General features: G+C 42.0%; 1 protein-coding gene across 1 annotated transcript in view; it reads left to right on the top strand.

The window, feature by feature from the left end:
* The window catches only part of LOC120023376 (MAM domain-containing glycosylphosphatidylinositol anchor protein 2-like), a 179950-nt gene that overhangs the window by 50091 nt on the left and 105619 nt on the right, over positions 1–24240 (top strand). Inside the window, exon 9 of the mRNA XM_038967380.1 lies at positions 23200–23469. Coding sequence (XP_038823308.1) covers positions 23200–23469 — 270 coding nt within the window. The remainder of the gene's footprint in view (positions 1–23199; positions 23470–24240) is intronic.

Raw genomic sequence — 24240 nt, 5'->3', positions numbered from 1 at the left:
GGACATATGAAAAATGGAGCGGCGATGGCTAGAACGCCGGTGACGTCGCTCGCCGAACACCGCCCGAACAAGGAGAGGAGCCGACTTCGGCGGAAGTTGTGACATATGTGAATGCCAATTAGATGATGATCCGATCGCATTCTGTCTCCTATTAAAACTTTTTTGACCTTTGATGAAAGAGACAAGAAAGTAGTCAAGACGACTAGCTTGATTAAGTCTCCTCCATGTATATCTCACTAGGTCGGGGTTTTTTAGTCTCCAAATATCCACTATTTCTAATGTGTCCATAATATTTGTGATTTCCTTAAGGGCACGGTAATGATAGTTTGTAGAGTGATTACCTTTACGGTCCATTGAGGTACTTAACACTGTGTTATAGTCTCCTACCATAATGATTAGATCATTTGTTGCCTGTAAGTTCAATAAATTGGTATAAATGTTTTCGAAGAAGTGTGGATCATCCTGATTTGGACCATATAGATTAATGAGCCAAATCTCTTTTTTGTCCACTTTCATATTCAAAAGGATCCACCTTTGTTGCGAATCATTCCTGATTATTTGCACCTTCAGATCTACATTTTTGTTAATTAATATCATCACACCCTTTGAGTTCCTTTGTCCATGACAGAAAGTTATTTCACCACCCCATTCCTTTTTCCACGCAACTTCATCTAAGGATGTAGAGTGAGTTTCCTGTAAACAGTATATGTTATATTCCTTTTCTGTTAGCATTGTAAAGACGGATCTTCTTTTTATTTCACCCATTACCATAACTATATACTATTCTTAGGCTAAATTGACCATAATTAGTGCTTGTAAAGTTACTGCTATCAGAGGTATTATGAAGGTCAAAATTAGAGCTTTCAAATGTCTGATATTTAGAATTCATGAAATAGGTTCTAGCAACAACAAAAAAAGATTCACTTGCCTGTGCCTCTGAGCCAATGCCACAGATGTTAGAAAATTGAGACAAACGATGTGTGTAACAAATCTGAGTAGGTGTTACTGTCACATTCTGACCTTAGTTCCTTTTTTATGTCTTTATTTTAGTTTGGTCAGAGCGTGAGTTGGGGTGGGCATTCTATGTTGTTTTTCTATGTTTTGTTCTATGGTTATATTTCTATGTGTGTGGCTTAGTATGGTTCCCAATCAGAGGCAGGTGTCAGTCGTTGTCTCTGATTGGGAGCCATATTTAGGTAGCCTGTTTTCCTTTGTGTTTTGTGGGTGGTTGTTTTCCTGTGTCTGTGTTTTCACCATACGGGACTGTTTCGTTTTCGTTTTGTATCATTCACGTTGTTATTTTTGTATTCTTAGTGTTCAGTTATTAAATTGAATATGGACACTTACCATGCTGCGCATTGGTCCTCCTCTCATTCCAACGACGAGCGTTACAGTTACGATTTTGTTCTGAAGGTAGGTAAGGAGTCAAGCGCAGGAGAGCAGAGATGTCAATGTAGCGTTTCCTTTTAATAGGCAAGTCCAAAAACGGTACAGGTACAATCACCAACAAAACAACGCCCAAGACAATGGGAACTCACAGTTACTCACGGAAGGAGAATAAACCACAGCTCCTTACTATAATAACCACACGTGAATAAACTGAGGAAAGCCTCCACAAGCAACATAAAAATAATCCCGCACAAACCTAAGCGGGGAAACAGGGGTAAATATACACACAGGAATTAAAGCAAATGAAAACCAGGCGTGAATGAACCAAAGACAAAACAAACGGAAAAAGAAAAATAGATCGGTGATGGCTAGTAGGCCGGCGACGCCGACCGCCGAGCACCGCCCGAAACAAGGAGAGGAACCACCTTCGGTGGAAGTCGTGACAGTAGGTTGATGTGTATGATATTGGATATGATATATCGAGTGTGTATGATGTCTGTATAAGAGTAAGACTATAATGTGTGATGTCCAAATAAATAATAACTCTGCCAATTTGCATGTTTGAGTTTCTATGTTTGTAACATGTAGTGCGTATAGCCTTAATATGCATAATTGTAATCCATATCGTATCACCATCATAGTTGCATCATAATTACCTTTAACATCATTGAAAAACACATCCCAGCATTTCCATAGCAATTGACGGTTCACATGATCATGAAAGAGACCTTGCATTACTCTAGAGACGGCTTCGCTACAGTACAAATGTATTCCATACAATATGTATTATTCCCCAATGCCCCTATTTTGATATCTTCCCCTTGCTTGTTGTAAACATATATAAACTTGTAGACAAATACATAAAAAAGATAGACAAACAATAAACACATGAAATTATAAAACAGTTCTCGACAATAGAGGGAGAGAAGAGAAGAGAGTGAGAGAAGAGAGCGAGAGCAGGTGTGTGTGTGTGTATAAGTCCGTATGTGTAGTTGAGTACGTGTGTGTTCATATCCATAATGTTCAGATATTTTAAACAGTTCCCATACCTTCTTTTTTTCGTAACCTGAAGTCCCTGTACAATTTAGTACAGCCACGGTGTTATGGAGCTGTCTCGGAATAGCTGTCCATAAAGAGTTTGTCCACAATGATGAAGGCACGCCTACCATCCATCCTTTGTTGTCTTTGTACCGGATACAGTCTCTTACGACGTTCGTTTATCTCCTTTGGAAATTGGTAATTGAGACCGAATTTGGTCCCTTTAAGCTCCCTTCCTCTGCTTTTGATCAGCTCCTTTTGTTGGTAGTGTTCAAATTTTGCGATGATCGGTCGGGACCCTTGGTCTTGTCGCTCCGGGCTCCAAGTCTGTGTACTCGGGTGGAAAGCCACCTTGTTTACAGTCTCTATAGGAAGTTTCAATGCGGATTTCATGAATTCTCTGATCGTGCCCTCTGGATTATTGGATGCGTCCTCAGGAATACCAGAAAAATATATATTTTCACGCATGCTACGACTTTGTATGTCTAGTAGCGACTCCTTCATCACCCTGTTTTCACCCTGTTTTCCCTGAGTAGACAATCCATGTTGGAATCGTGTATTTTTACCTTGGCTGTAAGTGTCTTGTTTTCTCTTTGGAGCGTGAGAATTTCACTCTGGCTGAACTCCAAACTCCCCCTCAGCCCTGCTACCTCCTCACACAACTTTTCCATTGTTGCATGGATTCCAGCCAGAGCACTAGCCTCTACCTCAATGGTAAGTAAATCGTCCGTGTCTGTAGATGTATCTGTTTTTATTTTTTTTGTCGGGTTAAAGTTATTTTATGAGGTGGTCGGATCTTTCCACGAAGGAGTATGTTGTTCCTCCATAGCGTAAAGCTGTTGGTACTCGTCGATTTCCCTCAGGATCTGCTTGGTATCCAGATTGGCTCTATACTGCAACCAGTTGTTTTACTGATAACAATGAGTCTTTCCCACGACGACGACAGGTGTCTGTATTACAGCCAGCTAGCACTCGCGGAATCCACGTAAAAAAAAAAGGAACACAAACGTGCAGTCCCAGCTGTAAAGGCTAACCGCGTTGTGGAATCCTTAGTAACAGAACTTTAGTTCGAATTAAAATCGATTTAATGAAAAAGTTTTAATGTAAACAACAAACCGAGTGTAGACAGTACAGTGTCCTGTTGCGCGCTATGATGACGTCTCTCTCTCTTGAGATGTTGCTTCAATATATCCATAATTTCCCCTAGCCATGATGCCATCTATTTTGTGAAGTGATCGTCCCTCCTGCAGCAAAGCACCCCACAACACGATGCTGCGATCCCCGTGCTTCACGGTTGGGATGGTGTTCTTCGGCTTGCAAGCCGCCCCCTTTTTCCTCCAAACATAACGATGGTCATTATGGCCAAACAGTTCTATTTTTGTTTAATCAGAACAGAGGACATTTCTCCAAAAATGGTCCCATGGTGTTTATACTTGCGTACTATTGTTTGTACAGATGAACGTGGTACCTTCAGGCATTTGGAAATTGCTCCCAAGGATGAACCAGACTTGTGGAGGTCTACAATTTTTTTCTGGGGTCTTGGCTGATTTCTTTGGATTTTCCCATGATGTTAAGCAAAGAGGCACTGAGTTTGAAGGTAGGCCTTGAAATACATCCAAAGATACACCTCCAATTGACTTAAATTATGTCAATTAGCCTATCAGAATCTTCTATAGCCATGACATAATTTTCTGCAATTTTCCAAGCAGTTTTAAAGGCACAGTCAACTTGGTGTATGTAAACTTCTGACCCCCTGGAATTGTGATACAGTGAATTATAAGTTAAATAATCTGTCTGTAAACAATTGTTGGAAAAATGACTTGTGTCATGCACAAAGTAGATGTCCTAACCGACTTGCCAAAACTATAGTTTGTTAACAAGAAATTTGTGGAGTGGTTGAAAAACTAGTTTTAATGACTCCAACCTAAGTGTATGTAAACTTCCGACTTCAACTGTGTATATACCCAATAATGTATTGAAGAATATAACTTATAGATGCCTCATGAGCTCAGTTCAACTGTCGTACCCCATCAGATCCCAAAATATAAGCTTGTTTTACTCTTTTGTTTGTAAACAATGTAATTGCTCAAAAATACTGTATAGCTTCAAAACATAGTTAAAACTATCATTTTGATATAATGGATGATCAGTCCTTGTAGCCATAGCTCTGTCCAAGAATTTGAGATTGGTAACATTTCTCCAGCCCCATCTCACAGCTCTTTACTAAAACAGCGGCTGGGTGCATTCAAAGGTATTTCTAGTTAACACTTTACACAACTGTAGCCCTAACCCTTATCCTAGCACTAACCCTTACCCTCACCCTAAGTACAGTGTAACCATGGGTAATTACAATACTTGTTACACTGTACAGGAATAATTACACAGTAACAAGTGCACAGTCATATAACGTGTGTACGTATTTTGGTTAGCTAGTTATCTCTATAGTCTCTATACAGGTTGTGTAGTGCTATTCCATCTGTAAATATCCCACCCAACTTCCTCATCACCATATTATTTATTTTATTGCTCCTTTGCACCCCAGTATCTCTACTTGCACATTCATCTTCTGCACATCTATCACTCCAGTGTTTAATTGCTAAATTGTAATTATTTTGCCACTATGGCCTATTTATTGCCTTATCTCTGTAATCTTACTACATTTGCACACGCTATATACAGATTTTTCTATTGTGTTATTGACTGAACGTTTGTTTATCCCATGTGTAACTCTGTGTTGTTTGTGTCGCACTGCTTTGCTTTATCTTGGCCAGGTCGCAGTTGTAAATGAGAACTTGTTCTCAACTGGCCTAACTGGTTAAATAAAGGTGAAATAAAATATTAAAATAATTCAATTTGTTTGTTCTACAAATCACGACACAGACAATATTCCATCAACCAGATCCACAATGGCAATACCACTGAATTGAACGTTACACTTATATATACTTACATCTCTATGGGCAATACTCTAGTCTACCAGATCCACAGTGGTAACTCATAGTTTGAGTTTCACACTCAAAGATGTATGTAAACAGCTTTACAGCTGCTCCTGCTGTTCTGTATGCGTGCGTGCAATCGTGCAAGTGAGTGACTCACTGATGTTGTTTGTGTTTGCTAGCCATTTTAACGGCTCTCCACTCATTATGCAACTCCCATGCAGCCATGTCCTTGAGCATGAGGGCTTAGGTTAATTCACTATGAATACAGCATCCCGTATTGTTAGCCTCTAATAATGAAAGTACATTGAATGTGATGTTCCACAGTAGTTTGCATGCTAGCCGTGGGGTATGTTCATTCTGTATAGAAGGAAGATGTACATCACTTGCATGTGTATTTCTGCTCCTCAATAAAGCATATTTGAAAAACAAAACCTTGGCAAAAGAGGGAATCCTGTTCTTCCTGTGTCATGGACATGATAAATGAAGACGTTCATATTCGAGGCTTGAGGAGTGTTTTGTAGGAAAATTACTTTCTTATCAAACATCTTTTAAATCAAACAATCTGTTTTGTATGGTTTACCAATGATTGGAAGAGTTTTCAGTGCATGTTAAGCATATGCGTGTTAAATGTGCTGATGCCATGTTGATTTGGGGTGCATCCTAAATAACACCCGAGTCAATATATACGGTGCCTTCAGGAAGTATTCACACCCCTTGACTTTTTCCACATGTTGTTGTGTTAGACGGATTTTGATTTTGTGTCACTGGCCTACACACAATACCCCATAATGTCAAAGTCGAATTATGTTTTTCGAAATGTTTACTCAGGAATTAAAATGAAAAGCTGAAATGTCTTGAGTCAATAAGTATTTAAATCCTTTGTTATGGCAAGCTTAAATAAGTTTAGGAGTAAAAATGTGCTTAACATGTCACATAATAAGTTGAATGTACTCACTCTGTGTGCAATAAGTGTTTAACATGAATTTTGAATGACTACTTCTTCTCTGTACCTCACACATACAGTTATCTGTAAGGTCCCTCAGTCAAGCAGTGCATTTCAAACACAGATTCAACCAAAGTCCAGGGTGGTTTTAAAATGTCTCGCAAAGAAGAGCACCCAATTGGTAGATGTTTTCTTTTTTTAATTTAACTAGGCATGTCATTTATGAACAAATTGTTATTTACAATTGACAACCCACAAAAAAGCTGACATTTAATATCCCTTTGAGCATGGTGAGGTTATTAATTACACTTTGGATGGTGTATCAATACACCCAGTCACTACAAAGATACAGGCGTCCTTCCTAACTCAGTTGCTGGATATCATAAGGTGAATGCACCAATTTGTAAGTCGCTCTGGATAAGAGCGTCTGCTAAATGACTTAAATGTTAAATGTAAATGTAAACCACTCAGGAATTACACCTTTAGGCCAATGGTGACTTTAAAACAGTTACAGAGTTTAATGGCTGTGATAGGAGATAACTGAGGATGGATCAACAACATTGTAGTTACTCCACAAGATTAACCTAATTGACAGAACAGAGCTAAAACAAGGAAGCCTGTACAGAATAAAAAATATTCAAAAACTTGCAACAAGACAATAAAGTAATACTGCAAAAAATGTTATGTTTGGGGCAAATCCAATACAACCCATTACTGAGTACCACTCTTCATATTTTCAAGCATAATGGTGGCTGCATCATGTTATGGGTATGCTTGTAATCATTTAGCACAAGGGAATTTTTCAGGATAAAAAAGAAACGGAGTGGCGCTAAGCACAAGCAAAATCCGAGAGGAAAACCTGGTTCATTCTGGTTTCCACCAGACACTGGGAGATGAATTCACCTTTAAGCAGGACAATAACCTAAAATACAAATATACCGAGTTACAGGTTTGACTTAAATCAACCTGAAAAGGATTGTCTAGCAATGATCAACAACCAATTTGGCAGAGCTTGAAGAATTTTGAAAAGATTAATGGGAAAATGATGCACAATCCAAGTGTGAAAAAATCTTAAAGACTTACCCAGAAGAACTCACAGCTGTAATCACTGCCAAAGGTACTTCTACAAAGTGTTAATTCAGGGGTGTGAAAACTTATGTAAATTACATATTTCTGTATTTCATTTTCAATAAATTTGCAAAAATGTTTAAAAACATGTTTTTACCTTGTCATTATGGGGTATTTTGTGTAGATGGGTGAGAGACAAAATATATATTTAATACATTTTAAAAACTGTAACACAACAAAATGTGGACTAAGTCTAGGGGTATTGAATACTTTCTGAAGGCACTGTAGTGTACTACTTTTGACCAGAGCTCGTAGGGCTTTGGTCAACAGTAGATGGGTCCTGGTCAAAAGTAGTGCACTATAGGGAATAGGGTGCCATTTGGAAAACACAAGTTTGCCAATCTGGGTTTGTTGCTTTTTTATGTCGCTCTCATGTTTTGATATGATTAATGATGTGTTCAAATGCAGGGGCGCAACTTTGGTTTTAGAAGTTGCTGGGATATATATATTACACACACAGTACCAGTCAAACGTTTGGAAACACACCTACTCATTCAAGGGTTTTTATTTATTTTTACTATTTTCTACATTGTAGAATTATAGTGAAGACATCACAAATATGAAATAACACATATGGAATCATGTAGTAACCAAAAAAGTCATTGTACCCTTTGCTTTGATGACAGCTTTGTACACTCTTGGCATTCGCTCAACCAGCTTCACCTGGAATGCTTTTCCAACAGTCTTGAAGGAGTTCCCACATATGCTGAGCACTTGTTGGCTGCTTTTCCTTCACTCTGTGTTCCAACTTATCCCAAACCATCTCAATTGGGTTGAGGTCGGGTGATTGTGGGGCCAGGTCATCTGATGCAGCACTCCATCACTTTCCTTCCTGGAGGTGTGTTGGGTCATTGTCCTGTTGAAAAACAAATGATAGTCCCATTAAGCGCAAATCAGATGGGATGACATATCACTGCAGAATGCTGTGGTAGCCATGCTGGTTAAGTGTGCCTCGCACCATTACACCTCCTCCTCCATGCTTCATGGTGGGAACCACACATGCGGAGATCATCCGCTCACCTACTCTGTGTCTCACAAAGACACGGCGGTTGGAACCAAAAATCTCAAATTTGGCCTCATCAGGCCAAATGACAGATTTTCACCGGTCTAATGTCCATTGCTCGTGTTTCTTGGCCCAAGCAAGTCTCTTCTTCTTATTGGTGTCCTTTAGTGGTGGTTTCTTTGCAGCAATTCGACCACACAGTCTCCTCTTTTTATTTATTTTTATTTCACCTTTATTTAACCAGGTAGGCTAGTTGAGAACAAGTTCTCATTTGCAACTGCGACCTGGCCAAGATAAAGCATAGCAGTGTGAACAGACAACAACACAGAGTTACACATGGAGTAAACAATAAACAAGTCAATAACATAGTAGAAAAAAAAGAAAAAAAAGAAGAAAAAAAAGAATCTATATACAATGTGTGCAAAAGACATGAGGAGGTAGGCAATAAATAGGCCATAGGAGCGAATAATTACAATTTAGCAGATTAACACTGGAGTGATAAATCATCAGATGATCATGTGCAAGTAGAGATACTGGTGTGCAAAAGAGCAGAAAAGTAAATAAATAAAAACAGTATGGGGATGAGGTAGGTAAATTGGGTGGGCTATATACCGATGGACTATGTACAGCTGCAGCGATCGGTTAGCTGCTCAGATAGCAGATGTTTAAAGTTGTTGAGGAAGATAAAAGTCTCCAACTTCAGAGATTTTTGTAATTTGTTCCAGTCGCAGGCAGCAGAGAACTGGAAGGAAAGGCGGCCAAATGAGGTTTTGGCTTTAGGGATGATCAGTGAGATACACCTGCTGGAGCGCGTGCTACGGGTGGGTGTTGCCATCGTGACCAGTGAACTGAGATAAGGCGGCGCTTTACCTAGCATAGCCTTGTAGATGACCTGGAGCCAGTGGGTCTGACGACGAACATGTAGCGAGGGCCAGCCGACTAGAGCATACAGGTCGCAGTGGTGGGTGGTATAAGGTGCTTTAGTAACAAAACGGATGGCACTGTGATAAACTGCATCCAGTTTGCTGAGTAGAGTATTGGAAGCTATTTTGTAGATGACATCGCCGAAGTCGAGGATCGGTAGGATAGTCAGTTTTACTAGGGTAAGTTTGGCGGCGTGAGTGAAGGAGGCTTTGTTGCGAAATAGAAAGCCGACTCTAGATTTGATTTTGGATTGGAGATGTTTGATATGAGTCTGGAAGGAGAGTTTGCAGTCTAGCCAGACACCTAGGTACTTATAGATGTCCACATATTCTAGGTCGGAACCATCCAGGGTGGTGATGCTAGTCGGGCGTGCGGGTGCAGGCAGCGAACGGTTGAAAAGCATGCATTTGGTTTTACTAGCGTTTAAGAGCAGTTAGAGGCCACGGAAGGAGTGTTGTATGGCATTGAAGCTCGTTTGGAGGTTAGATAGCCCAGTGTCCAAGGAAGGGCCAGAAGTATACAGAATGGTGTCGTCTGCGTAGAGGTGGATCAGGGAATCGCCCGCAGCAAGAGCAACATCATTGATATATACAGAGAAAAGAGTCGGCCCGAGAATTGAACCCTGTGGTACCCCCATAGAGACTGCCAGAGGACCGGACAACATGCCCTCTGATTTGACACACTGAACTCTGTCTGCAAAGTAGTTGGTGAACCAGGCAAGGCAATCGTTAGAAAAACCGAGGCTACTGAGTCTGCCGATAAGAATATGGTGATTGACAGAGTCGAAAGCCTTGGCCAGGTCGATGAAGACGGCTGCACAGTACTGTCTTTTATCGATGGCGGTTATGATATCGTTTAGTACCTTGAGCGTGGCTGAGGTGCACCCGTGACCGGCTCGGAAACCGGATTGCACTGCGGAGAAGGTACGGTGGGATTAGAGATGGTCAGTGATCTGTTTGTTGACTTGGCTTTCGAAGACCTTAGATAGGCAGGGCAGGATGGATATAGGTCTGTAACAGTTTGGGTCCAGGGTGTCTCCCCCTTTGAAGAGGGGGATGACCGCGGCAGCTTTCCAATCCTTGGGGATCTCAGATGATACGAAGGAGAGGTTGAACAGGCTGGTAATAGGGGCTGCGACAATGGCGGCGGACAGTTTCAGAAATAGAGGGTCCAGATTATCAAGCCCAGCTGATTTGTATGGGTCCAGGTTTTGCAGCTCTTTCAGAACATCTGCTATCTGGATTTGGGTAAAGGAGAAGCTGGGGAGGCTTGGGCGAGTAGCAGCGGGGGGGGGGCGGAGCTGTTGGCCAAGGTTGGAGTAGCCAGGAGGAAGGCATGGCCAGCCGTTGAGAAATGCTTGTTGAAGTTTTCGATTATCACGGATTTATCGGTGGTGACCGTGTTACCTAGCCTCAGTGCAGTGGGCAGCTGGGAGGTGGTGCTCTTGTTCTCCATGGACTTTACAGTGTCCCAGAACTTTTTGGAGTTAGAGCTACAGGATGCAAATTTCTGCTTGAAAAAGCTGGCCTTTGCTTTTCCTGACTGACTGCGTGTATTGGTTCCTGACTTCCCTGAACAGTTGCATATCGCGGGGACTATTCGATGCTATTGCAGTTCGTATCAGGATGTTTTTGTGCTGGTCGAGGGCAGTCAGGTCTGGAGTGAACCAAGGGCTATATCTGTCCTTAGTTCTGCATTTTTTGAATGGAGCATGCTTGTCTAAGATGGTGAGGAAGTTACTTTTAAAGAATGACCAGGCATCCTCAACTGACGGGATGAGGTCAATATCCTTCCAGGATACCCGGGCCAGGTCGATTAGAAAGGCCTGCTCGCAGAAGTGTTTTAGGGAGCGTTTGACAGTGATGAGGGGTGGTCGTTTGACCGCGGACCCGTAGCGGATACAGGCAATGAGGCAGTGATCGCTGAGATCCTGATTGAAGACAGCAGAGGTGTATTTGGAGGGCAAGTTGGTCAGGATAATGTCTATTAGGGTGCCCATGTTTACGGATTTAGGGTTGTACCTGGTGGGTTCCTTGATGATTTGTGTGAGATTGAGGGCATCTAGCTTAGATTGTAGGACTGCCGGGGTGTTAAGCATATCCCAGTTTAGGTCACCTAACAGAACAAACTCTGAAGCTAGATGGGGGGCGATCAATTCACAGATGGTGTCCAGGGCACAGCTGGGAGCTGAGGGGGGTCGGTAGCAGGCGGCAACAGTGAGAGACTTATTTCTGGAGAGATTAATTTTTAACCTGTTTGGCGTGCAAGCCCGACGTCGGTACACTTATGACAACAGCCAGCTCAAAGTGCAGGGCGCGAAATTCAAAAGATATTTTTTTTAAATATTTAACTTTCACACATTAACAAGTCCAAGACACCAGATGAAAGGTACACATCTTGTGAATCAAGCCAACATGTCCGATTTTTAAAATGTTTTACAGGGAAGACACAATATGTAAATCTATTAGCTAACCACGTTAGCAAAAGACACCACTATTCTTACTCCATCAGTTTTTTACTCCATCAGTAGCTATCACAAATTCGACCAAATAAAGATATAAATAGCCACTAACCAAGAAACAACTTCATCAGATGACAGTCTGATAACATATTTATTGTATAGCATATGTTTTGTTCGAAAAATTTGCATATTTCAGGTATAAATCATAGTTTACATTTCAGCTACAATCAGAAATTGCACCGAAAGCAGCCATAATATTTACAGACACCAACGTCAAATACCTAATTACTCATCATAAAACATTTCTGAAAAATACATAGTGTACAGCAATTGAAAGACAGGCATCTTGTGATTCCAGACAATATTTCCGATTTATTAAATGTTTTACAGCGAAAACAAAATGTAGCGTTATATTAGCGTAGCCACAATAGCCAGAAACACTTGGGCGCCCACGACCAGTTCACATGCACGACAGATATTAGAAATAGCATCATAAAATGTTTCTTACTTTTGGTGATCTTCCGTCAGAATGTTGGACAAGGTGTCCTTTGTCCAGAACAGTCGTTGTTTTGATCTGGAACGGCAAATATCCCTCTTCATTTAGCATGGGCACTTGCCAAGTGGCACGGATCACTCCAACGTCAACAAAGTCAGAGAACGGAACACGGCAAAACTCCCGAAAAAAAAAAAAAAAAAAAAAAAAAAATCAATAATCTGATTAAACTATATTGAAAAAACATACGTTACAATGATATGGTCACATGTATCAAATAAAATCTAAGACGGAGATGTTAGTCGTCCATAACGAGAGCAAAACAGAAGGCAAATCAATGTCCTCTTTCGCGCGCTCCAGAAACAGGAAATGGACGGTCACGTCAAACAAAGAGCTTTAATTCCACCTCAGACCAAGATAAACACGAAATTGTTTCTCTCACCGCCTCTTGACAACCAGGGGAAGGTGTATGAAGTGTATGTAGACTCATACGTATCACGCCCATGTATAGGCATGAAGTTGAACAGAGCATCGATTTCTGACATTCCACTTCCTGGTCAGGAAGTGTGCTGCAGAATGACTTCTGTTTCACTCAGAGAAATAATTCAAACGGTTTTCGAAACTAGAGAGTGTTTTCTATCCAATAGTAATAATAATATGCATATTGTACGAGCAAGAATTGAGTACGAGGCCGTTTGAAATGGGCACGATTTAACTGGCTACTCAATACTGCCCCTTGCAGCCATAAGAAGTTAAAATTAGAAGTTTGAACTGTTTGGGCATAGACCTGGAAAGTATGACAGAACTTTGCAGGCTATCTCTGCAGTAGATTGCAACTCCTCCCCCTTTGGCAGTTCTATCTTGACGGAAAGTGTTATAGTTGGGTATGGAAATCTCATAATTTTTGGTGGCCTTCCTAAGCCAGGATTCAGACACGGCAAGGACATCAGGGTTGGCAGAGTGTGCCAAAGCAGTGAGTAAAACAAACTTAGGGAGGACGCTTCTGATGTTGACATGCATGAAACCAAGGCTTTTTCGATCACAGAAGTCAACAAATGAGGGTGCCTGGGGACATGCAGGGCCTGGGTTAACCTCCACATCACCCGAGGAACAGAGGAGTAGTAGGATGAGGGTGCGGCTAAAGGCTATCAAAACTGGTCGCCTAGAGCGTTGGGGACAAGGAATAAAAGGAGCAGATTTATGGGCGTGGTAGAATATATTCAGGGCATAATGTGCAGACAGGGGTATGGTGGGGTGCGGGTACAGCGGAGGTAAGCCCAGGCACTGGGTGATGATAAGAGAGGTTGTATCTCTGGACATGCTGGTTATAATGGGTGAGGTCACCGCATGTGTGGGAGGTGGGACAAAGGAGGTATCAGAGGTATGAGGAGTGGAACTACGGGCTCCATTGTAAACTAAAACAATGATAACTAACCTGAACAACAGTATACAAGGCATATTGATATTTGAGAGAGACATACAGTAAGGCATAAAGTAATCGCAGGTCTTGATTGGGAGAGCTAGCTAAAACAACAGGTGAGACAACAGCAGCTAGTCAGCTAACACAACAACAGCAGGTAAAATGGCGATGACTAGGCAGAGAGGGTCGGATTAACTACACACAGAGCCTGAGTTCGCGGCTGGGGCCGACAGATAAAACACAAATAAACAGAATGGAGTACCGTGATTAATGGACAGTCCAGCAGGCATCAGCTATGTAGCCAAGTGATCATAGTGTCCAGGGGGCAGCAGTAGATGGAACAGGGAAGCCGCCACTACGCTAGCACGCGGCGTTTAAAGTTAGTAGCCCGGGGGTGGTCTGCTCAGACGGAGGGGGTCTGCTCAGACGGAGGCCTGTTGAGGGCACAGCGGATGGAGTATTCGTCGGCAGACCAGACGTGGTGCGGCGGGGCGCCGTGTCGACAGAGAATCCAAGCCAGATGGCGAAAGAGGTATTGTAGAATTTTGTTTGCTAACTGGTGCTAGCTTCGTGGCAGTGGCATTAGCCACTGGGTGCCACGGAGGGTGCAAGCTAGCTGTGAGGATCAGAAGTAGTGGCTCAGGGATTACTGCAGGATTCCGGCGTTGTTGTGGAGAGACAGTCCGATGCTGGTAGATTGGCGAGTAATATCCAGGCTAAGAACAGGGCTGGTGTCTGTGCAGAAGGTAAAAGCCGCTAGCAGTGGCTAAAAATGACTAAATATCTTGTAGCTGATTAGCTGGTTAGCTACTGGAGGTTCTTGAATGTGTTCCAAAGTTAAAAATAATAGCGATTCCGTATCACATTGGGTGAGGCAGGTTACCGGAAGGTAACTATATACAATATTATATTATATAAACTATATTAAATATATACAAAAAATACGAAAAAATACAAAAGTACACGAGAGGACGAACAAAACACGCCTACACTGCTACGCCATCTTGGAACTCTGAACAGTTGATTTTGAGATGTGTCTGTTACTTGAACTATGTGAAGTATTTATTTGGCTGCAATTTCTGAGGCTGGTAACTCTAGCTTATCCTCTTCAGCAGGTAACTCTGGGTCTTCCTTTCCTGTGGCAGTCCCCATGAAATCCAGTTTCATCATAGCGCTTGATGGTTTTTGTGAGTGCACTTGAAGAAACTTTACCATGTTCTTGACATTTTCCAAATTGACTGACCGTCATGTCTTAAAGTAATGATAGACTGTCATTTCTCTTTGCTTATTTTAGTTGTTTTGCCATGATATGGACTTGGTCTTTTACCAAATAGGGCTATCTTCTGTATACCACCCCTAACTTGTCACAACACAACTGATATGCTCAAACGCATTTAACTTTTAACAAGGCACATCTGTTAATTGAAAAGCATTCCTGGTGACTACCTCATTAAGCTGGTTGAGAGAATGCCAAGAGTGTGCAAAGCTGTCATCAATGCAAAGGGTGGCTACTTTGAAGAATCTTAGATATAAAATATATTTTAATTTGTTTTCACACTTTTTTTTGGTTACTACATGATTCCATATGTGTTCATTCATAGTGATGTCTTCAGTATTATTCTACAATGTAGAAAATAGTAACAATAAAGAAAAACCTTTGAATGAGTGGGTGTGTCCAAACTTTTGATTGGTTCTGCGTGTATTATTATATTTTTTTTTCCCCCCCAGTCGGTTAAACACTTTAAACAGTCTACCCGACCGCTAGGAGGCGTCCACATGGTCTTAAAGCACACTGTTGCTCTTTTTGTATTACATTCCAATGATAAAATTGGGGGGGACAAAAATGCAATTTCAGGATGTTCCCACTGAATGTTGTTCCCCTGTTCAAATGAGTCCTGGCACTCAGAAAATAAGAGAGAACATATTATCATAAATGGGATGTTTGAAATTGACCCAGTACCAAAATCCACAGCTGCTCAGCGACTAAATAAGACTTATTAAATTCATTATTTCATATCTGTGCAGCGCACCAATTACATTTAGCGGAAGTTATGAAGTATTAAATTGTAAAACATAATGTGGTGTTACAGTGGTGATGTAGTGCATACTGTGTGTGACAGATATCTGTAAACCAACTGTTGTGTTCCCCTAAGCCTCTGGTCTGGAGGCAAAGATCACATTGTTTATGTCACATGTCTAGTCTGTCAGTCTGACGGCACTATTAGTATGTCATATAGCTCTCTTCTCCTTAGTATGTGTAGTCCTTTAGGGTAAAGTCTTCAGTAGTCATCTCTAGGCTGTGTGTTGTGCGTGTTGTGTTCCCTCCTCCATAGCAGAGGCCCGGTGGACTGTGTGTGTGGCTGACTGAAGGAGATGCCTGTTAGTGATGACTCATACATACAAACTTCACTGCATACGGTGCATTCGGAAAGTATTCAGACCGCTTGACTTTTTTCACTTTTTGTTACAGTACAACCTTATTCTAAAATTGATTAAATAATACACACCTGTATTTGGGGAATTTATCCCTTCCTTCTCTGCAGATCCGCTCAAGCTCTGTCAGGTTGTATGGTGAGCGTCGCTGCACAGCTATTTTCAGCTCTCTCCAGAGATGTTCGATCGGGTTCAAGTCCGGGCTCTGGCTGGGCCACTCAAGGACATTCCGAGATCTGTCCTGAAGCCACTCCGGCGTTGTCTTGGCTGTGTGCTTAGGGTCATTGTCCTGTTGGAAGGTGAACCTTCACCCCAGTCTGAGGTCCTAAGCGCTCTGGAGCAGGTTTTCATCAAGGATCTCTCAGGACTTTGCTCCGTTCATCTTTCCCTCGATACTGACCTAGTCTTCGAGTCCTTGTCGCTGAAAAATATCCCAACAGCATGATGCTGCCACCACCATGCTTCCTCGTAGGGATGGTGCCAGGCTTCCTCCAGACGTTAAGCTTGGCATTCAGGCCAAATAAGTAAATCTTGGTTTCAACAGACCAGAGAATTTTGTTTGGCCACTCTTCCACAAAGGCCTGATTGGTGGAGTGCTGCAGAGATGATTGTCCTTCTGGGATGTTCTCCCATCTCCACAGAGGAAGTCTGGAGCTCTGTCAGTGACAATCGGGTTCTTGGTCACCTCCCTGACCAAGGCCCTTCTCCCCCGATTGCTCAGTTTGGCCGGGCGGCCAGCTCTAGGAAGAGTCTTGGTGGTTCCAAACTTCTTCCATTTAAGAATGATGGAGGCCACTTTGTTCTTGGTGACCTTCAATGCTGCATAATTTTTTTAGTACCCTTCCCCAGATCTGTGCCCCGACACAATCCTGTCTCAGAGCTCTACGAACAATTCCTTCATCCCTCATGGCTTCAATGCTGCATAATTTTTTTAGTACCCTTCCCCAGATCTGTGCCCCGACACAATCCTGTCTCAGAGCTCTACGAACAATTCCTTCGTCCCTCATGGCTTAGCTTTTGCTCTGACATGTACTGTCAACTGTGGGACCTTATATAGACAGGCGTGTGACTTTCAAAATCATGAAAAAAATATATTGAGTTTACCACACATGCTCCAATCAAGTTGTAGAAACATCTCAAGGATGATCAATTGAAACAGGATGCACCTGTGCTCCATTTCGAGTCTCATAGCAAAGGGTCTGAATACTTCTGTAAATAAGGTATTTCTGTTTTATTTGTTATAAATTTGCACAAATTTCTAAAAACCTGTTTTCGCTTTGTCATGGGGTATTGTGTGTAGATTGAGGAGGAAATGTTTTAATGTAATCAATTTTAGAATAAGGCTGTACCATAACAAAATGTGGGAAAAAGGAAGCGTTCTGAATACTTTCCTAAGGCAATGTATGTGTTTGTCATGCTTCCTCCATTTCACAAATGCTTCCTACTATTTGATTTGATTACTCATCCACCTCCTCCTCCTCCTCCTCCTCCTGCAGAAATTGTGATTGCAGGGAAGGGAACTAGGGCAGGGAAGAGAGAAGGGTAGCTAGGAGTATAATCCCTAGCACAGGACTCATTACTTGTGGTAGGTCTGGGTACCAATGTATGCCACTGGATAATGTGTACTTATATCTGTGACAGCTGAGCAGGCTCTCGCAACAGAGTTTGCGGAGGCGGTGGATGGAGAGGGGGGAGGAGAGCGAGAGAGACACGAGAGGAAAGAGAGGGAGAGAGAGTGAAATAGAGAAACAGAGGGGGGAGGAGGAGGATGAGAGAGGAAGGAAATAGAGAGAGAGGTTGGAGAATGCTGCTCACCAGTGAAATATAGAGATTGCTCTTGATTTCCCCAGGCTTTAAGCCTAAAGATCAGCATGATTGTGTTTTATTGGTAATGAAATTAAAATATAATTTTTCCCTCTCTTTCCGTCTCCCTCTCTCTTTTTCTCCTCTTTCACTCTCCCTCTCTCTACCGCCCGGCATCACCCTTTACACAAAGTGACGCCATTAAGGCCTGGAGGCCATCTGTTAGTTGCAGCCCCTTGTATTTGGCCCCGCTCTGTTCTACGTGTCAGGGCCAGTACATGTATGATAGCCACTTTATTTTTAATTGCATTTTAATATGCATAGAAGCCATTGTGATGGCTGTTGTTGACGACATCATAAGATAAAGGCTTTGGTTAACCTTGGAAACTAGAAACAGGACCTCGGAGGACCTGCAGCCCACTTCGAAAGCCTTCCTCACTGAAACTATTGGTGTCCTGTGCAGCTTTGGTCTGGAGACTTCACAGCTCAATTATATTCAATGCTACTGTACAGTGTATGTCCATCTGCTCCGTAAAATATTTCAGGCTTTAATTAACCAGAAATATTGAAACATCGGCGAGGCAGAAACCTTCAAAAAGGCAGAAACATTAAAAAGTATATATTGATAAATAGCCGCAAGACTGATTCTGATTCATACTACAACTAGGAATGGGTAGCAGCACCCAATGTAGAGACCACAGCCCCACACCCAAGTAATTGAATGCTCTCAGATAATATACTTGAACCCAATTAACTCCTGTCTCACCTTAACAGTGTGGGTGCTGCAGCAGCCAGCCAGTAAGTCAGTTCCCTGCAGTCTACAGACCTTATCATTCCAAGAGTTAATCGAGTTTATTGGCCAGGCGTGTTCCGGCAATGCGCCCAATATACAATTACGAAGCACAGTGATTCAGCTGGATCAACAGGTGGGCTCCTAAGCGAGCTGGGGTCACGGAGGGCCTGGTTGGCTTTGTCAAAGGATCTCAACCTAATCAGACATGCTGGCCGAAGGGGGACTCCCTGCAGACTGGAAAGGTCACTGCCCATACTTGTCACTGATTCACCCTCTTTGAGGTGGTGCAGGCAGGAGCGGTATCAGGGAAAAGGGAGATAGCGAGGTTTTTGGAAGCGTGGCAGCGTGTCATTTGCACTGGAGCATTGTGCTTTGAAACAGTACAGTCATTCAGTGTCTGGTACCACTATCACAGCCGTGTCACAGACAGGACAAAAACATAGCTGTTAGCATTAGGATTAGTGTGCTTTGCCGATTTGCAATTGTGTCAGACTGGGGTTTCAACCCGAGTTTCCTACTCTCAGTGACTGAGTTAGTCCGCCGAGCCAAAGCCCAGTACTTTGTAGTGTGGTCCATATTAAAGCTTTGATATAGTATCACATTACTTGTGGGTAAAAAAAAGTTGGTTTGGAGTGCATGTTAATATAAGGTTGTCGGTCATATTATAATGACGGATCTATCCTTAATAAAATCATGGGCTTTACAGATTGATTACTTTCTCTTAGGCAGGCACTGTGCTACAGTAGTTAACCCCAAATCCATAATGAATTGTCTCAAAATTCTGATAAGACACTGATGATTATTAATGTTGCTATTTAAAGCATAGCGAAGGGATAATTGCAGTCATATTCTGACATTTCACGACCCCTTTCTGCATATTTCTCCCCTCGACATGAGTGCAAAAGGATTAAACGTACGAAAAAGAAAAACCCTCGACCAGCGAAGATCCATCTCCCTCTGAAAAGCCCTAATTATTGTTAGTTTAAGCATTTCATCTATGGCCCGCTATTTTTTTTCTTGCTTTACCCTGGTTATAAGAAATTAAATATGTTCTGAAGTATATTGATGTAAGCTGCTCTACCATAAAATCATAGCCTCTTTAATAAATGCTTGAAATTAGCTATGGGCATCAGTTGGAAGGCAAGAATGGGAGAGAAAGCAGCACATACTATAGGATGAATGGCAAATTCCTAGTCAAGCCCCCTGACCATGGGTTGATCAGTTTGGGCATTGGGGAACTAGCTGGAGGGTGATCTACATGGAGGGTGAACATTACTCTCTTAAAGGTTTCTATGACCAACGCTCTGTCATAGAAACCCTTGTTTAATCCTGGGCTGTTCGTTAAGTATGGCATTCAAAGCTGGCTCCCAGCCTAATTAGCGAAGTGCTAATTTATCCCCACCAGTATTCATTTACAAAAGAGAGAGAATACGTTTGGAGAGAGAAAAACTCAAACGACAACACTGACATCCTGAAAGTGCTATCATCACCGTCATGCAATGCGAGTAGACTGAGGAATCCCCAGTTGAGCCGACCATGAAATGTGGCACGGATGGAACTATCCACCCAGCAACTTTTTTGCTGCCATTTCCCCCATTTTAAATATATTGTCATCATGAATATTTTCGAAAACCCCATATTCACGAGTAGCAGTGCATAGAAATAGAGTTAAAGACTATCAAGTGTTATTAACCGTGCTTTTTGGGTTCGCAAAATGGTTCTATTAACACGGGGATGAAGTCTTGCAGAGACATCACAGGATCATTTTAAGAACTTGCATAACACTTTACATGAAGTTGCTCTTATAGGCCTATCTGTGTAGTAACAATGAAACTACCCTGGTAACAACACTGCGTTAGCATAATAATGTTCAGTTGAACAATGGAACATGTTCTATGAATGTTTCATGGACTGTCATATGGAGTGATTTTAGTGCCTAGCACTAAAATCACTCCATACTGTCATCTATAGCTCGGTTGCATCCATAGCACAGCCCCGTCCCTCAGCTTACCAAACAGTGCCAGGATCAGGCTGTTGAAATGACATATTGTGCCTTTAAGGTTCTCTCTTCCCTTCTTTACTTTTGTTTAGGCCTACTTTTTGTTCTACCTCTTATGTTTTAGTCCCTGTGGTAAATAACAGGTACAAACCTTACACCATTAATGAGTAATACGGATGGATTTTTAGGAGGCAAACAAGTTTTTTGTTTTTCTATAGTTCACTTCCTTGTATGACTTGAAACGTCACGTTATCCTCTAGAGCCTGTTGTATTCTGAGTTTTGAGGACATTTGAATTGAGAGTATTTCTCTACTCTAAACATATTGTATGCGACAGAAACGTTTGAAGTTAGTTCATTTAGGCATAGTAATATTAGCTCTTCCGACGGTGGCCTGAGGAGGGCTTGCCTCCAGCCTCATTACAGATAGCGGTCTGTTAGATGCTTGCTTGCTGGGCTGTAGCATGCTAACAGGGTTCCTACCACTTTCAATGTTTTGCACTCAACTATGCTATTGATAGGGTGTAGTAAACAAACCACATCCGACACTGACCTTCGGCCTCTATAAACTACATTCTAGGTATCAATAAGATCAAGTATATTTGCAATTCTGGAGAATCAAATCATATGTTATTCGTCACATACTTCAGCTGTAGACTAACAGTGAAATGCTTACTGCCGGGCCCTTCCCAACAATGCAGAGAGAAAATAAAATAATAGACAGTAAAACGCGTAATAAAGTAATAATAGATACATAATGAATAAAAATAACTTGGCTATATAAAACGGGGTACCAGTCGATATGCATGGGTACGAGGTAATTGAGGTAGATATGTACATATAACTAGGATTAAAGTGACAGATAATAAACAGTAGGAGCAGCGTATGTGATGAGTCAAAAAGTTAGTGCAACAAGGGTCAATGCAGATAGTCCGTGTAGCTATTTGGTAACTATTTAGCAGAACTGTTCCTTTAAGTGTTTCTGGGGTATTATCTAGTAAGGTGTCACTCAAATTCTGTGAATCACGCTCGTTTGTCTCCGAGCGGAGGGCGGTCCCTACGGACTCTCTCAGCCATTCTGTGTATTCAAGCAGCAAGCTCTTTCATTCAGTCGAGTTAAGAGAGGACAGTTCCTCTGAGAGTTCTCAAAATTAGACACAAAATGGGAAAAATATATCAGAGGCCCTTAAAATATCTCCTACTAAATTGCCTCGCATATATACAACAACAATTCCAAGTTAAGCTTTTCACTAGAAGCTATATTATCCTAGACGTGTGACTTCTGAGTTCTCATGTTAGTGCTAAGTAGCCCCTTTTGCCCACATACTCCGACTTCCACTGTGTAGCTGTGTCTGCTTAGACATGTACAAAAGAGCGACAGGAACATTGCAGATTTAGCACTGTGTTTAGATCACTTTCCACTGAAGTTGGAGTGGCTAATTGATAAAGCCACGGCTACTGGCATCTCATTGCTGTTGGGTTAGTGGTAATTATAGCGCAAGATAATCTAAAGGCTGGATAAATAAATAAGAGCTGATGGGACTTTAAAGTCCTGCAGATGGAGAAATTCTGGATGCAGATGAATGGATTATGTTTGGGTTGACATACGGAGACGGGCTCAGAGGCTGCCTGTGTGAGAAGGACAGTTTTGCTGTATTCCAAATCAACTCCTAGCCCCTCCTACTCTCTAGGCACTCCTGTAGATCTGAGAGGTTTATAGGTGTAAACAATATAGGAAGTAATTACCATATTGCTTGCACCTACCCAGTGGTGTAAAGTACTTAAGTAAAAAATACTTTAAAGTACTACTTAAGTCGTTTTTGGGGTATCTGTACATTATATTTGACAACTTTTCCTTTAACTTCACTACATTCCCAAAATATAATAATCTACTTTTTACGCCATACATTTTCCCTGACACCCAAAAGTATCGTTACATTTTGAATGCTTCGCAGGACAGGAAAATGTTCCAATTCACACCCTTATCAAGAGAACAATCCTATTCATCTCTACTGCCTCTGATCTGGTGGACTCACTAAACACACGGGTGAATTTTAAATTATGTCTGAGTGTTGAAAATATATCAGAGGCCCTTAAATTGTGCCGTCTGGTTTGCAAAGGAATTTAAAATGATTTATACTTCTACTTTTGATACTTAAGTATATTTTAGCAATTACATTTACTTTTGATACTTTTACTTGAGTCATTTTTCTATTAAGGTATGACAATTGGGTACTTTTTTCACCACTGCACCTACCAAATCTTCTCAGATCTCCACAAGTGCATAGGGGATAGGGGTTATTTTAGGACCGGGCCATTGCTGCTCTGTGGCTGACTGATGTGATATAGGCCAGGGGCTAGGGATTTATTTGGGATTCAGCCTTTGCCTCCCCTGCCTGCCTGACTAATAGGGCCTTTGGTCTTCCTCTCCATAGATCCGCCGGTGGTGGAGCCGGTGTTCACAGAGATCCGCCAGGGTCTGGGTCGCGCCTTCACCCTCAACTGCCGGGTGCTGCGGGCACACCCGTCCAAAGTGCTCAAGTACGAGTGGAAGCTGGGTACCAGGCTGCTGACCATGGGCCAGTTCGACCAGCGCGACGAGACGGACTACCACGTCAGGGCACTCAATAGGGAGGGCTACGGGGAGTACACCTGTGAAGTGACCAACGAGGCCGGGGCGGGTGCCTGCAGGTTCTTAGTCACAGGTATGTATAACAGACATCTTTAATTTTTTTATTTTTTTATTTTATTTAACTAGGCAAGTCAGTTAAGAACACATTCTTATTTACAATGCCGGCCAAACCCGGACGACGCTGGGCCAATTGTGCACCGCCCTATGGGACTCCCAATCACTGCTGGATGTGATACAGCCTGGATTCAAACCAGGGACTGTAGTGACACCTCTTGCACTGAGATGCGTCTCTAAAAGTGTCTGCTAAATGGCATGTATTATTGTTATATGTTATGTCCAATTTCTTTCCTCGAAGGATAAACAACTTTTGCAGACTGTAGTGTACATTAATGTATGTAATGCACTGCTTTTGGATGTGTATCAGTCAGATCTACAGTATAAATAGTAACAAGCAGTGGGCTAACCAAGAATTGTGCATCAATGGAGAGCTGCCCCTTTAATATGCCCGTTCAACTGCTCCTGCCCGTCGCTCCTGGACACAACGGGATGCATCCCAAATGGCACCCCATTCCCTATTTACTACCTTTAACCAGGCCCCATAGGGCTCGAGTCAAAACGAGTGCACTATTTAGGGAATAGGGTGCCTTTTGGAACGCAGTCAACCTATTGATTTGATTCACGTTCACTTTGTGTGAGTGCTCCCTGTTGCAGCGAGAGACTCCCATTGTTAATACCCGGAGACAAGTAGAATCCACTCCCTGACTTTTCTAATGAAATGTATCCCATGGAGATGGCCTTGTCAGCCCTCAGAAATACATTTTTTTTAAACTAATAAGCTGCTTAT

The sequence above is a fragment of the Salvelinus namaycush genome, chromosome 28 (genome assembly GCF_016432855.1).
Source record: "Salvelinus namaycush isolate Seneca chromosome 28, SaNama_1.0, whole genome shotgun sequence".
NCBI lineage: Eukaryota > Metazoa > Chordata > Actinopteri > Salmoniformes > Salmonidae > Salvelinus > Salvelinus namaycush.
This window is presented reverse-complemented; position numbering and strand designations above follow the sequence as displayed.